Genomic DNA, 13,187 nt, shown 5'->3' with positions numbered 1-13,187 from the left:
AGACACTAACAACAGGGAGGAGAGGAGGGGAGGAGGGAGAGGAGACACAACAACAGGGGGAGGGAGACACTAACAACAGGAGGAGGAGGAGGGAGAGGAGACACTAACAACAGGGAGGAGGAGGAGGAGGAGGAGGAGAGGGGAGGAGACACTAACAACAGGGAGGAGGAGGGAGAGGAGACACTAACAACAGGGAGGAGAGGAGGAGGAGGAGACACTAACAACAACAGGGAGGAGGGAGAGGGAGGGAGGGGGAGGAGAGACACTAACAACAGGGAGGAGGAGGAGGAGGGAGAGAGGAGACACTAACAAAAACAAGGAGGGAGGAGAGGAGGGGAGGAGGGGAGAGGAGACACTAACAACAACAGGAGGGAGGAGGAGGGAGGGGGAGAGGAGACACTAACAACAGGGAGGAGGAGGAGGGGAGGAGGGGAGAGGAGACACTAACAACAGGGAGGAGGAGGAGGAGGGAGAGGAGACACTAACAACGAGGAGGAGGAGGGGAGAGGAGACACTAACAACAGGGAGGGGAGAGGAGACACTAACAACAGGGAGGAGAGAGGAGGGAGGAGGGGGGAGAGGAGACACTAACAACAGGGAGAGAGGGGAGAGGAGACAGGGAGGAGGGGAGAGGAGACACTAACAACAGGGAGGAGGAGGAGGGAGGAGGGGAGAGGAGACACTAACAACAACAGGGGAGGAGAGGAGGGGAGGAGACACTAACAACAGGGAGAGGGAGGAGGAGGAGGAGGAGACACTAACAACAGGGAGGAGAGGAGGAGGAGGAGGAGAGGAGACACTAACAACAGGGAGGAGGAGGAGGGAGAGGAGACACTAACAACAGGGAGGAGAGGAGGAGGAGGGAGAGGAGACACTAACAACAGGAGGAGGAGGACACCAACAACAGGGAGGAGGGAGAGGAGACACTAACAACAGGGAGGAGAGGGAGGAGGAGGGGAGAGGAGACACTAACAACAGGGGAGGAGAGGAGGGGAGGAGGGGAGAGGAGACACTAACAACAGGGAGGAGAGGAGGGGAGGGGGGGGGAGAGGAGACACTAACAACAACAGGAGGGGAGAGAGACACAACAGGAGGGGGAGGAGGGAGAGGAGACACTAACAACAGGAGGAGAGGAGGAGGAGGAGGGAGAGGAGACACTAACAACAGGGAGGGAGGAGGGGGGAGGGGAGAGGAGACACTAACAACAGGGAGGAGGAGGAGGGAGGAGGGAGAGGAGACACTAACAACAGGGAGGAGAGGAGGGGGAGGAGGGAGAGGAGACACTAACAACAGGGAGGAGAGGAGGGGAGGAGGGGAGAGGAGACACTAACAACAGGGGAGAGGAGGAGGGAGGAGAGGAGACACTAACAGGGACAGGGAGGAGGAGGGAGAGGGGAGACACTAACAACAGGGGGGAGGAGGAGGGGGAGAGGAGACACAACAACAGGGAGGGAGGAGAGGAGAGGAGACACTAACAACAGGAGGAGAGGGAGGAGGGAGAGGAGACACTAACAACAGGGAGGAGAGGGAGGAGAGGAGACACTAACAACAGGGAGGGAGGAGAGGAGGAGAGGAGGGAGGAGGGGAGAGGAGACACTAACAACAGGGAGGAGAGGGGGGAGAGGAGACACTAACAACAGGGGGAGGAGGAGGAGACACTAACAACAGGGAGGAGGAGGAGGAGGAGGGGAGGAGGGGAGAGGAGACACTAACAACAGGGGGGAGGAGGAGGAGGAGGAGAGGAGACAACAACAGGGAGGAGAGGAGGGGAGAGGAGACACTAACAACAGGGAGGAGGAGGAGGAGGAGGAGGGGAGAGGAGACACTAACAACAGGGAGGAGGAGGAGGAGGGGGAGAAGAGACACTAACAACAGGGAGGAGAGGAGGGGGAGAGGAGACACTAACAACAGGAGGAGAGGAGGGGAGGGGGGGAGAGGAGACACTAACAACAGGGAGGAGAGGAGGGGAAGAGGGGAGAGGAGACACTAACAACAACAGGGAGGAGGAGGGGAGGGAGGAGGGGAGGAGGGGAGAGGAGACACTAACAACAGGAGAGGAGGAGAGGAGGGGAGAAGAGACACTAACAACAGGGAGAGAGAGGAGGGGGAGAGGAGACACTAACAACAGGGAGGAGAGGAGGGGAGGGGAGGAGGAGGGGGGAGAGGAGACACTAACAACAGGGAGGGAGGGAGGAGGAGGGGAGGGAGGGGAGGAGGGAAGAGGGGAGAGGAGACACTAACAACAGGGGGAGGAGGAGGAGGGAGGAGGAGGAGGAGAGGAGGGAGGAGGGAGAGGAGACACTAACAACAGGGAGGAGAGGAGGGAGGAGGGAGAGGAGACACTAACAACATGGAGGAGAGGAGGGGAGGAGGGAGAGGAGACACTAACAACAGGGAGGAGAGGAGGGGAGGAGGGAGGAGACACTAACAGGAGGGGGAGAGGAGGGGAGGAGGAGGAGACACTAACAACAGGGAGGAGGAGGAGGGAGGAGGGGAGAGGAGACACTAACAACAACAGGAGGGAGGAGGGAGAGGACACTAACAACAGGGGGAGGAGGGGAGAGGAGACACTAACAACAGGGAGGAGAGGAGGGGAGGAGGGAGGAGGGGGAGAAGAGACACTAACAGGGAGGAGAGGGGGAGAGGAGGGGAGGAGGGGAGAGAGACACTAACAACAGGGAGGGAGGAGACACTAACAACAGGGGAGAGGAGACACTAACAACAGGGAGGAGAGGGGGAGGAGGGAGAGGAGACACTAACAACAGGGAGGAGGAGGAGGAGAGGGGGAGAGGAGACACTAACAACAGGGAGGAGAGGAGGAGGAGGAGGAGAGGAAGAGAAGAGACACTAACAACAGGGAGGAGGAGGAGGAGGAGGAGGGAGGAGGAGGAGGGAGGAGACACTAACAACAGGAGGAGGAGGAGGAGAGGAAGAGAAGAGACACTAACAACAGGGAGGAGAGGAGGGGAGGAGGGGAGAGGAAGAGAAGAGACACTAACAACAGGGAGGAGAGGAGGGGAGGAGGGGAGAGGAGACACTAACAACAGGGAGGAGAACAGCAGAGCTGTAGTGTCCATCCTGCCCTTCTACCCCTGAGAAACGCAGGTCACTGGCACTGCCCATTTGAGACCTATACACACACACACACACACTGTCACGCCCTGGCCATACAGAGGCTTTTATTCTCTATTTTGGTTAGGCCAGGGTGTGACTAGGGTGGGCATTCTATCCATTTCTTTGTTTTTGGCCCGGGTATGGTTCTCAATCAGGTACAGCTGTCTATCGTTGTCTCTGATTGAGAACCATACTTAGGTAGCTTTTCCCCACAGGGTTTTTGTGGGTAGTTGCTTTCTGTTTTTGTGTCTGCACCAGACAGAACTGTTTCGGTTGTTCTCGTTGTTATTCAGTTCTACTAATAAATCATGAACACGTGTCCCGTTGCATTGGTCTGACGATTCCTCTTCTTCTGATGAAAGCCGTTACACACACAGAAGATCTGGTTAGAATAGGGTGCTATTATGGGGCAAGTGTGGGAGTCTGTGTGTGTACCGTGGGTGTGCTCCATCTCCAAACACTCCGCTCCGGCGTTTCAGGTGGTCGATCTCGTTCCGCAGCTTCTCAATCTCACCAATCAGACGCTCCTGATGAAGAAAGGAATTGTGGGACTGTTAACAGAACAATATTTGTATCAGTTCAACTCTCTTCCAACCCCAGTGGTTTGTGGTTATCCATCATTTGTCCTCATTGTTTTGTGTGTGAAAAGTAGAACTGGATCGATCTTTGTGGGGATAGAGGGGATGTCTGTCCAGGCCCTGACTCACCCTGGTGTGGTGAAACTCCTCCAGCTGTTTCTGGGAGTTCTTCAGATCCTGGATCAGGGAGTTCTGGAACCAACAGGAAGAGGATATGACATCACTGTTCAGCTATCATTTGGGAATCACTATAGGCCTTATGAGTATGTCATTAGTGTGAGTGTGTGTGTCTCAGTGTGTGTGTGTGTGGCCATGCCTTGTGAGTATGTCATTCGTGTGAGTGTGTGTGTCTCAGTGTGTGTGTGTGGCCATGCCTTGTCCTCCAGTGCTGCCATGCGTTCTTTAAGGTGAAGCTGCAGTCTCTCGTTAGACTCCGTGAGCAGACGATCCACCGTGTCAGACAAACGCTTGTTATGTTCTTCATTCATCTTCTCTCTCTGACGCGCCTGAGGGAGGGAGGAAGAGGGAAAGGGGAGAGAAAGAGAAGTTCATGATTATTGTCACCCACATACAGCAGAAGTCAATACAAACGCCATGGGTACAACACCAGGAGACAGAATGAGAGAGAAAGGACTTGATTTGGCAACATTGTGTTATGCATTCTTCATCAGTAGGAAAACTACCATGGCATCGTATCTCAACCACATTCACATCTGTGTGTGTGTGTGTGTGTGTGTGTGTTTGTGTGTGTGAGAGGGAACATAGAGAGACAAATTCAAGGGGCCAGGCTAATGTGAAGCATCAGCCTATGCTGCACTCAGAGAGAGGTCAGAGAAAGCCTGCAGGGCAAGACACAGTTTAACACACACACACGGACACACACACACACACGGACACACACACAAACACACCCTGCCCAGTTCCTGGTTCTTCTCCTCAAGTTGTGACTCCAGCTGTCTGAGTCTCTCTTCCACGTTGCCTTGACGCTCCTCCGCCTGCAGGTTGAGACATAGGACCCAACTCAATCAAACCTGCATTTACACACCTAGGCAGGCGCTTTTCACACGGCCCAGTAAACTGGCTACTGCTGTAGTTGCTGTGAAATACTACCACTAATAACAGATACCTTCCCCTTACAGATAGATGCTTTCTGGTTGATTGAATTACATCTGTCGACATTGCTATGGGGGGTTCAATTGACATCCAGCCTCTGTATTTGTGTTTAGGACTCTGCGACTGTGTGTGTTGTTACCTTGGTGAGGGCTGCCACCCTCTGTGCCAACTCTGCCTCCACCTCTGGTAGTGTCTCAGCCTTCCTCATGGTCTGAGCCAGCCTCTGCTCTGCCAACTCTAACAACTCCTGCAGCTGGCGCACCTTCTCCTCACTCTGACAGAGGTGGAGGGAGAGATGGAGGGAGAGGGAGGGAGAGAGGGAGGGAGAGAGGACCGAGATGGAGGGAGAGAGGACCGAGATGGAGGGAGAGATGGAGGGAGAGAGATGGAGGGAGAGAGAGATGGAGGGAAAGAGAGAGATACAGATGGAGAGAGAGAGAGATGGAGGGAAAGAGAGATGGAGGGAGAGAGAGATGGAGGGAGAGAGAGAGGGAGGAAGAGAGAGATACAGACGGAGAGAGAGATGGAGGGAAAGAGAGATGGAGGGAGAGAGAGATGGAGGGAGAGAGAGAGATATAGATGGAGAGAGAGAAAGAGAGAGAGGACCGAGATGGAGGGAGAGAGATGGAGGGAGAGAGGAAAGGAGAGATGGAGGGAGAGAGGACCGAGATGGAGGGAGAGAGATGGAGGGAGAGAGAGATGGAGGGAGAGAGAGAGGGAGAGAGAGAGAGATGGAGGGAAAGAGAGATGGAGGGAGAGAGATGGAGGGAGAGAGAGGGAGGGAGAGAGAGAGGGAGGGAGAGAGAGAGGGAGGGAGAGCGATATAGATGGAGAGAGAGAAAGAGAGAGAGAGGACCGAGATGGAGGGAGAGAGATGGAGGGAGAGAGAGATGGAGGGAGAGAGAGAGATACAGATGGAGAGAGAGAGAGATGGAGGGAAAGAGAGATGGAGGGAGAGAGATGGAGGGAGAGAGAGAGGGAGGGAGAGAGAGATACAGACGGAGAGAGAGAGATGGAGGGAAAGAGAGATGGAGGGAGAGAGAGAGGGAGGGGGAGAGAGAGGGAGGGAGAGAGAGATACAGATGGAGAGAGAGAAAGAGAGAGAGAGGACGGATATGGAGGGAGAGAGATGGAGGGAGAGGGAGGGAGAGATGGAGGGAGAGAGGAAAGGAGAGATGGAGGGAGAGAGGACCGAGATGGAGGGAGAGAGATGGAGGGAGAGAGAGAGGGAGAGAGATACAGACGGAGAGAGAGAGAGATGGAGGGAAAGAGAGATGGAGGGAGAGAGAGATGGAGAGAGAGAGAGAGGGAGGGAGAGAGAGATGGAGGGAGAGAGAGAGATACAGATGGAGAGAGAGAGAGATGGAGGGAAAGAGAGATGGAGGGAGAGAGAGATGGAGGGAGAGAGAGAGGGAGGAAGAGAGAGATACAGACGGAGAGAGAGAGAGATGGAGGGAAAGAGAGATGGAGGGAGAGAGAGATGGAGGGAGAGAGATATAGATGGAGAGAGAGAAAGAGAGAGAGGACCGAGATGGAGGGAGAGAGATGGAGGGAGAGAGGAAAGGAGAGGTGGAGGGAGAGAGGACCGAGATGGAGGGAGAGAGATGGAGGGAGAGAGAGATGGAGGGAGAGAGAGAGGGAGAGAGAGAGAGATGGAGGGAAAGAGAGATGGAGGGAGAGAGATGGAGGGAGAGAGATACAGATGGAGAGAGAGAAAGAGAGAGAGAGGACCGAGATGGAGGGAGAGAGATGGAGGGAGAGAGAGAGATACAGACGGAGAGAGAGAGAGATGGAGGGAAAGAGAGATGGAGCGAGAGAGATGGAGGGAGAGAGAGAGGGAGGGAGAGAGAGATACAGACGGAGAGAGAGAGAGATGGAGGGAAAGAGAGATGGAGGGAGAGAGAGATGGAGGGAGAGAGAGAGGGAGGGAGAGAGAGAGGGAGGGAGAGAGAGAGATACAGATGGAGAGAGAGAAAGAGAGAGAGAGGACCGAGATGGAGGGAGAGAGATGGAGGGAGAGGGAGGGAGAGATGGAGGGAGAGAGGAAAGGAGAGATGGAGGGAGAGAGGACCGAGATGGAGGGAGAGAGATGGAGGGAGAGAGAGAGGGAGAGAGATACAGACGGAGAGAGAGAGAGATGGAGGGAAAGAGAGATGGAGGGAGAGAGAGATGGAGGGAGAGAGAGAGGGAGGGAGAGAGAGAGGGAGGGAGAGAGATACAGATGGAGAGAGAGAAAGAGAGAGAGAGGACCGAAATGGAGGGAGAGAGATGGAGGGAGAGAGATGGAGGGAGAGAGAGGGAGGGAGAGGGAGATGGAGGGAGGGAGAGAGAGAGGGAGCGAGAGAGGGAGGGAGAGTGATACAGAGAGAGAGAGAGAGAGACAGAGAGAGAGAGAGAGAGAGAGAGAGGGAAATGAACATACATATTTCAGGTCAGGTCATACAGATGTTTTGACGTAATGTCATTGGCAAATTTAAAATGATGTAATTGTTTATCATGGGTTACAAAATCCCTGTTTGTTCCATATAGACACGCTACTCATACCAGCTGAACTGCTTACCCAGCTAACAACAAACGTTCCCACAACTTTAGAGAATTTTCCCTTAAGTCTCATTTGGTCATTAACTAACTTTTTCATAGGAACGCTTCCAAGAGTCCATTCCCTTAATGCCAAATAGAACTTACCCAGAACGTTGTTACCATGTTCTCAGAATGTTATATATTAATGTTCTAGACACGTTTCATGAACGTTCATGTGTCCAGTTTTCTGTGGGTTAGGAGAATATTCCATCAACGTCACCAAACACATACAAAGAACATGGTATCTAGTACATGAATATATTATGTTCGGAGAACATGAAACCATGTTCTGTGTATGTTTGGTGGGACGTCCAGAAAACTGGACACATGAAACGTCCCATGAAATGTGACTAAAACATTAATATTGTATATTCTGTGAACATGGTAACTATTTTAAGTGATGTGTATGTTCTGCTTGACATTAAGGGAAATATTCTCCTAACTTTAATGCCAAAACATCCTAAAAGGGTTCTCAGAAGGTTTTTGCTGATATAGTTAGAGTAACATTCTAACTAAAGGAAAACTTGACACTGTGAGTATATCTGTGTGAGTGAGTGTGTCTGTGTGAGTGTGTCTGTGTGAGTGAGTGTGTCTGTGTGAGTGAGTGTGTCTGTGCGTGAGTGAGTGTGTCTGTGCGTGAGTGAGTGTGTCTGTGTGAGTGTGTCTGTGTGTCTGTGTGAGTGAGTGTGTCTGTGTGAGTGAGTGTGTCTGTGTGAGTGTGTGTGTGTGAGTGTGAGTGTGTGTCTGTGTGTGAGTGTGTCTGTGTGTGAGTGTGTCTGTGTGTGAGTGTGTCTGTGTGTGAGTGTGTCTGTGAGTGTGTCTGTGTGTGAGAGTGTCTGTGTGTGAGTGTGTCTGTGTGTGAGTGTGTCTGTGTGAGTGTGTGGGTGTGCCTGTGTGTCTGTGTGAGTGAGTGTGAGTGTGTGAGTGTGTCTGTGTGAGTGTGTCTGTGTGAGTGTGTCTGTGTGAGTGTGTCTGTGTGAGTGTGTCTGTGTGTGAGTGTGTCTGTGTGAGTGTGAGTGTGTCTGTGTGAGTGTGAGTGTGTCTGTTTGAGTGTGTCTGTGTGTGAGTGTGTCTGTGTGTGAGTGTGTCTGTGTGTGTCTGTGAGTGTGTCTGTGTGTGTCTGTGTGAGTGAGTGTGTCTGTGTGAGTGAGTGTGTGTCTGTGTGTGAGTGTGTCTGTGTGTGAGTGTGAGTGTGTCTGTGTGTGTCTGTGAGTGTGTCTGTGTGTGAGTGTGTCTGTGTGAGTGTGTCTGTGTGAGTGTGTGGGTGTGCCTGTGTGTCTGTGTGAGTGAGTGTGAGTGTGTGAGTGTGTCTGTGTGAGTGTGTCTGTGTGAGTGTGTCTGTGTGAGGGAGTCTGTGTGAGTGTGTGTGTGTATGTGTGAGTGTGTCTGTGTGAGTGTGTGTGTGTGTGATAGACTGAACCTTACCAGACCTGTCCCTGACGATGTCTCTGAGGTACTAATGGATGTGTCACCACATACTCTGGTCCAGTGGAGCTGAACTCAACTTCACCTTCTACTGAGCTGTTGATGAACCTTCATTCACCCTGTGTGTGTGTCCCTTACATCACCCCGTCCCCTCTTTCTGTGAACCAGTATTGACCCCCATGTCACTCCCCCGGGGTGTGTATGTGAGTGTGTGTGTACAGTCGTGGCCAAAATTTTGAGAATGACACAAATATTAATTTCCACAAAGTTTGCTGCTTCAGTGTCTTTAGATATTATTGTCAGATGTTACTATGGAATACTGAAGGATAATTACAAGCATTTCAGAAGTGTCAAAGGCTTTTAGTGACAATTACATGAAGTTGATGCAAAGAGTCAATATTTGCAGTGTTGACCCTTCTTTTTCAAGACCTCTGCAATCTGCCCTGGCATGCTGTCAATTAACTTCTGGGCCACATCCTGACTGATGGCAGCCCATTCTTGCAAAATCAATGCTTGGAGATTGTCAGAATTTATGGGTTTTTGTTTGTCTTGAGGATTGACCACAAGTTCTCAATGGGATTAAGGTCTGGGGAGTTTACTGGCCATGGACCCAAAATATCGATGTTTTGTTCCCCGAGCCACTTAGTTATCACTTTTGCCTTATGGCAAGGTGCTCCATCATGCTGGAAAAGGCATTGTTCATCACCAAACTGTTCCTGGATGGTTGGGAGAAGTTGCTCTCGGAGGATGTGTTGGTACCATTCTTTATTCGTGGCTGTGTTCTTAGGCAAAATTGTGAGTGAGCCCACTCCCTTGGCTGAGAAGCAACCCCACACATGAATGGTCTCAGGATGCTTTACTGTTGGCATGACACAGGACTGATGGTAGTGCTCACCTTGTCTTCTCCGGACAAGCTTTTTTCCAGATGCCCCAAACAATCGGAAAGGGGATTCATCAGAGAAAATGACCACCCCAGTCCTCAGCAGTCCAATCCCTGTACCTGTTGCAGAATATCAGTCTGTCCCTGATGTTTTTCCTGGAGAGAAGTGGCTTCTTTGCTGCCCTTCTTGACACCAGACCGTCTTCCAAAAGTCTTCACCTCACTGAGCGTACAGATGCACTCACACCTGCCTGCTGCCATTCCTGAGCAAGCTCTGTACTGGTGGTGTCCCGATCCCGCAGCTGAATCAATTTTAGGAGACGGTCCTGACGCTTCTGGACTTTCTTGGGCACCCTGAAGCCTTCTTCACAACAATTTAACCACTCTCCTTGAAGTTCTTGATGATCCGATAAATGGTTGATTTAGGTGCAATCTTACTGGCAGCAATATCCTTGCCTGTGAAGCCCTTTTTGTGCAAAGCAATGATGACGGCACGTGTTTCCTTGCAGGTAACCATTGTTGACAGAGGAAGAACAATGATTCCAAGCACCACCCTCCTTTTGAAGCTTCCAGTCTGTTATTCGAACTCAATCCACATAACAGAGTGATCTCCAGCCTTGTCCTCGTCAACACTCACACGTGTTAATGGGAGAATCACTGACATGATGTCCTTTTGTGGCAGGGCTGAAATGCAGTGGAAATGTTTTTGGGGGATTCAGTTCATTTGCATGGCAAAGAGGGACTTTGCAATTAATTGCAATTCATCTGATCACTCTTCATAACATTATGGAGTATATATATATGAGTATTGTGAAAATGAATAGTTGTGTTATTCTCAAAATGTTTGGCTGTATATGTGTGTTCGTATGCGTTACACCTGCCTATGCACCGTCGTTGGTGACTATTTCAGTGTGTGTGTGTGTGTTACCTGTCGGTACAGAGAGTCCTTGGTAACCAGTTCGTTCTCCAGTTTGTCGTTGAGGTCGTGGATGTGGGTGGTTTCCCTCTGAGCGGCCAGGTAACGTTTCTCTAACGTTGTAATCCGCTCCTCCATATCTTCCCTCTGCGCCAGCCCCTACAACAGGCATACAGTAAGAGACAAAATACTGTGTGTGTTTATACTTGGAAACATAACATACTGAGCATTTGGAAAGTATTCAGACCCCTTAACTTTTTCCACATTTTGTTATGGTGCAGCCTTATTCTAAAATTGATAAATTCCCCCCCCCCCTCATCAATCTACACATAATACCCCATAATGACGAAAAATGTTTTGTAAATATATTAAAAAACAGAAATAACTTGTTTACATAAGTGAGATCCTTTGATATGAGACTCAAACTTGAGCTCAGATGCATCTTGTTTCAATTGATTATCCTCAATGTTTCTACAACTTGATTGGATACCACCTGTGGGAAATTCAACTGATTGGACATGTTTTAGAAAGGCAAACATCTGTCTATATCAGGTCCCACAGTTGAGAGTGCATGTCAGAGCAAAAACCAAGCCTGGAGGTTGAAGGAATTGTCCTTAGAGCTGCGAGACAGGATTGTGTCGAGGCACAGATCTGGGGAAGGGTACCAAAAAATGTCTGCAGCATTGAAGGTCCCCAAGAACTCCGTTGCCTCCATCATTCTTAAATGGAAAAAGTTTGGAACCACCAAGACTCTTCCTAGAGCCTTCCGTCCAGCCAAAGTTGAGCAATCGGGAGAGATGACAAAGAACCCAATGGTCACTCTGACAGAGCTCTAGAGTTACTCTGTGGAGATGGGAGAACCTTTCAGAAGGACAACCATCTCTGCAGCACTCCAGCAATCAGGCCTTTATGGTAGAGAGGCCAGACTGAAGCCACTCCTCAGTAAAATACAAATTACAGCCCGCTTGGAGTGTCCCAAAAGGCACCTAAAAACTTTCAGACTATGAGAAACAAGATTCTCTGGTCTATGAAGCCAAAATTTAACTATTTGGCCTGAATGCCAAGTGTCACGTCTGGAGGAAACCTGGCACCATCCCTATGGTGAGGCATGGTGGTGGCAGCATCATTCTGTGGGGATATTTTTCAGCGGCAGGGACTGGGAGACTAGTCAGGATCGAGGGAAAGATGAACAGAGCAAAGTACAGAGAGATCCTAATAAAAACCTGCTCCAGAGCACTCAGAACCTCAGACTGGGGTGAAGGTTCACCTTCCAACAGGACAACAACCCAAATCACACTGCCAAGACAACGCAGGAGTGGCTTTGGGACAAGTTTCTGAATGTCCTTGAGTGGCCCAGCCAATGCCCAGACTGGAACACAATTGAACATCTTTGGAGAAACCTGAAAATAGCTGTGCAGTGACGCTCATCCAACCAGACAGAGCTTGAGAGGATCTGCAGAGAAGAATGGGAGAAACTCCCCAAATCTAGGTGTGCCAAACTTGTAGCATCCTACCCAAGAAGACCTGAGGCTGTAATCACTGCCTGAATACATATGTAAATGTGATATATTAATTTACAAAAGTTTCTAAAAACAGTTTTTGCTTTGTCATTATGGGGTAGGTGTGTAGATTGATGAGGGGAAAAAAACTATTTAATCTATTTTAGAATAAGGCTGTAATGTAACAAAATGTGGAAAAAATCAAGGGGTCTGAATACTTCCCGATTGCGCTGTAATTTATCAGTCAGGACACTGGAGAGATCTATAGAATTACCAGTGTTTCTGTTTATGAATGGGACTCCTCCTCTTTTACGCTCACCTCTCTCTGTTCCCTCTGTTGTTTGATTGACAGCTCTTCGCTGCGACTCAGATCTCGGCGAGTGTTGGCTAGCTCCGCCTCCAGCTCTGCCACGCGTGTACTGAGCGTGCCCGAACACTCACGGCTCTGATCCAGCTCCTGATTGGTCCGGTCAAGAAGGTCCTGCAGCTCCACCGACCGGCTGCCGTCATCATGGGCATCTATGGAACCGTTAGGTAGCCTCTGGAGGGTCACACACACACACACACACACACACACACACACACTTGTTTATAGAAAGACAGAGCTCGGGAGAGACACAGGGGAGGTGGCATGTTGTGATGCTCAAATTAACTTGAAGAAAGTTTATTCTGCTACACTTAGAGCTCTTAATGACCCAGAAAGGCACCTGTTGTATGGTGTGTGTGTGTGTGTGTGTGTGTGTGTGTGTGTGGTGAGATGTTGTTGTTTTGATGTTTCTCTCTTAGCCCAAAGTTAAATTAATTCTGGGGTGTTAATGAGAGGAGCCTTCAGGGACATTGAGACAGGCAGCACAGCGGGCAGCCCCACTTTCAGGACCCCCCTCAATCTCTCTCCTATTCATCTGTTCTCATACACACGCACAGACCCACATGTTGCCACTCAGACTCAGTATGACTCTAATACGAGCTTCTTATTCATATCATAGATAGAACATGAGGAGTCAGTCTGTCTGTCTGTCCCTTCCTCTAGAGTTCCCAGGGTGTTAGACCAGGTCTATATAAACCTGTCAATCATTTCAGGA

General features: G+C 50.4%; 1 protein-coding gene across 1 annotated transcript in view; it reads right to left on the bottom strand.

The window, feature by feature from the left end:
* The window catches only part of LOC112240506 (liprin-alpha-4-like), a 266,096-nt gene that overhangs the window by 46,063 nt on the left and 206,846 nt on the right, over positions 1–13,187 (bottom strand). Inside the window, exons 6-13 of the mRNA XM_042305139.1 lie at positions 12,425–12,646; positions 10,619–10,765; positions 4,945–5,079; positions 4,604–4,687; positions 4,067–4,198; positions 3,822–3,884; positions 3,550–3,641; positions 3,043–3,130 (exon numbers count right to left, since the gene is read on the bottom strand). Of these exons, the coding sequence (XP_042161073.1) occupies positions 3,043–3,130; positions 3,550–3,641; positions 3,822–3,884; positions 4,067–4,198; positions 4,604–4,687; positions 4,945–5,079; positions 10,619–10,765; positions 12,425–12,646 (963 nt within the window). The remainder of the gene's footprint in view (positions 1–3,042; positions 3,131–3,549; positions 3,642–3,821; positions 3,885–4,066; positions 4,199–4,603; positions 4,688–4,944; positions 5,080–10,618; positions 10,766–12,424; positions 12,647–13,187) is intronic.

The sequence above is a fragment of the Oncorhynchus tshawytscha genome, linkage group LG02 (assembly GCF_018296145.1).
Source record: "Oncorhynchus tshawytscha isolate Ot180627B linkage group LG02, Otsh_v2.0, whole genome shotgun sequence".
NCBI classification, from domain to species: Eukaryota; Metazoa; Chordata; class Actinopteri; order Salmoniformes; family Salmonidae; genus Oncorhynchus; species Oncorhynchus tshawytscha.
The sequence above is the reverse complement of the archived record's forward strand: the minus strand, read 5'-3'. Positions and strand labels throughout refer to the sequence as shown.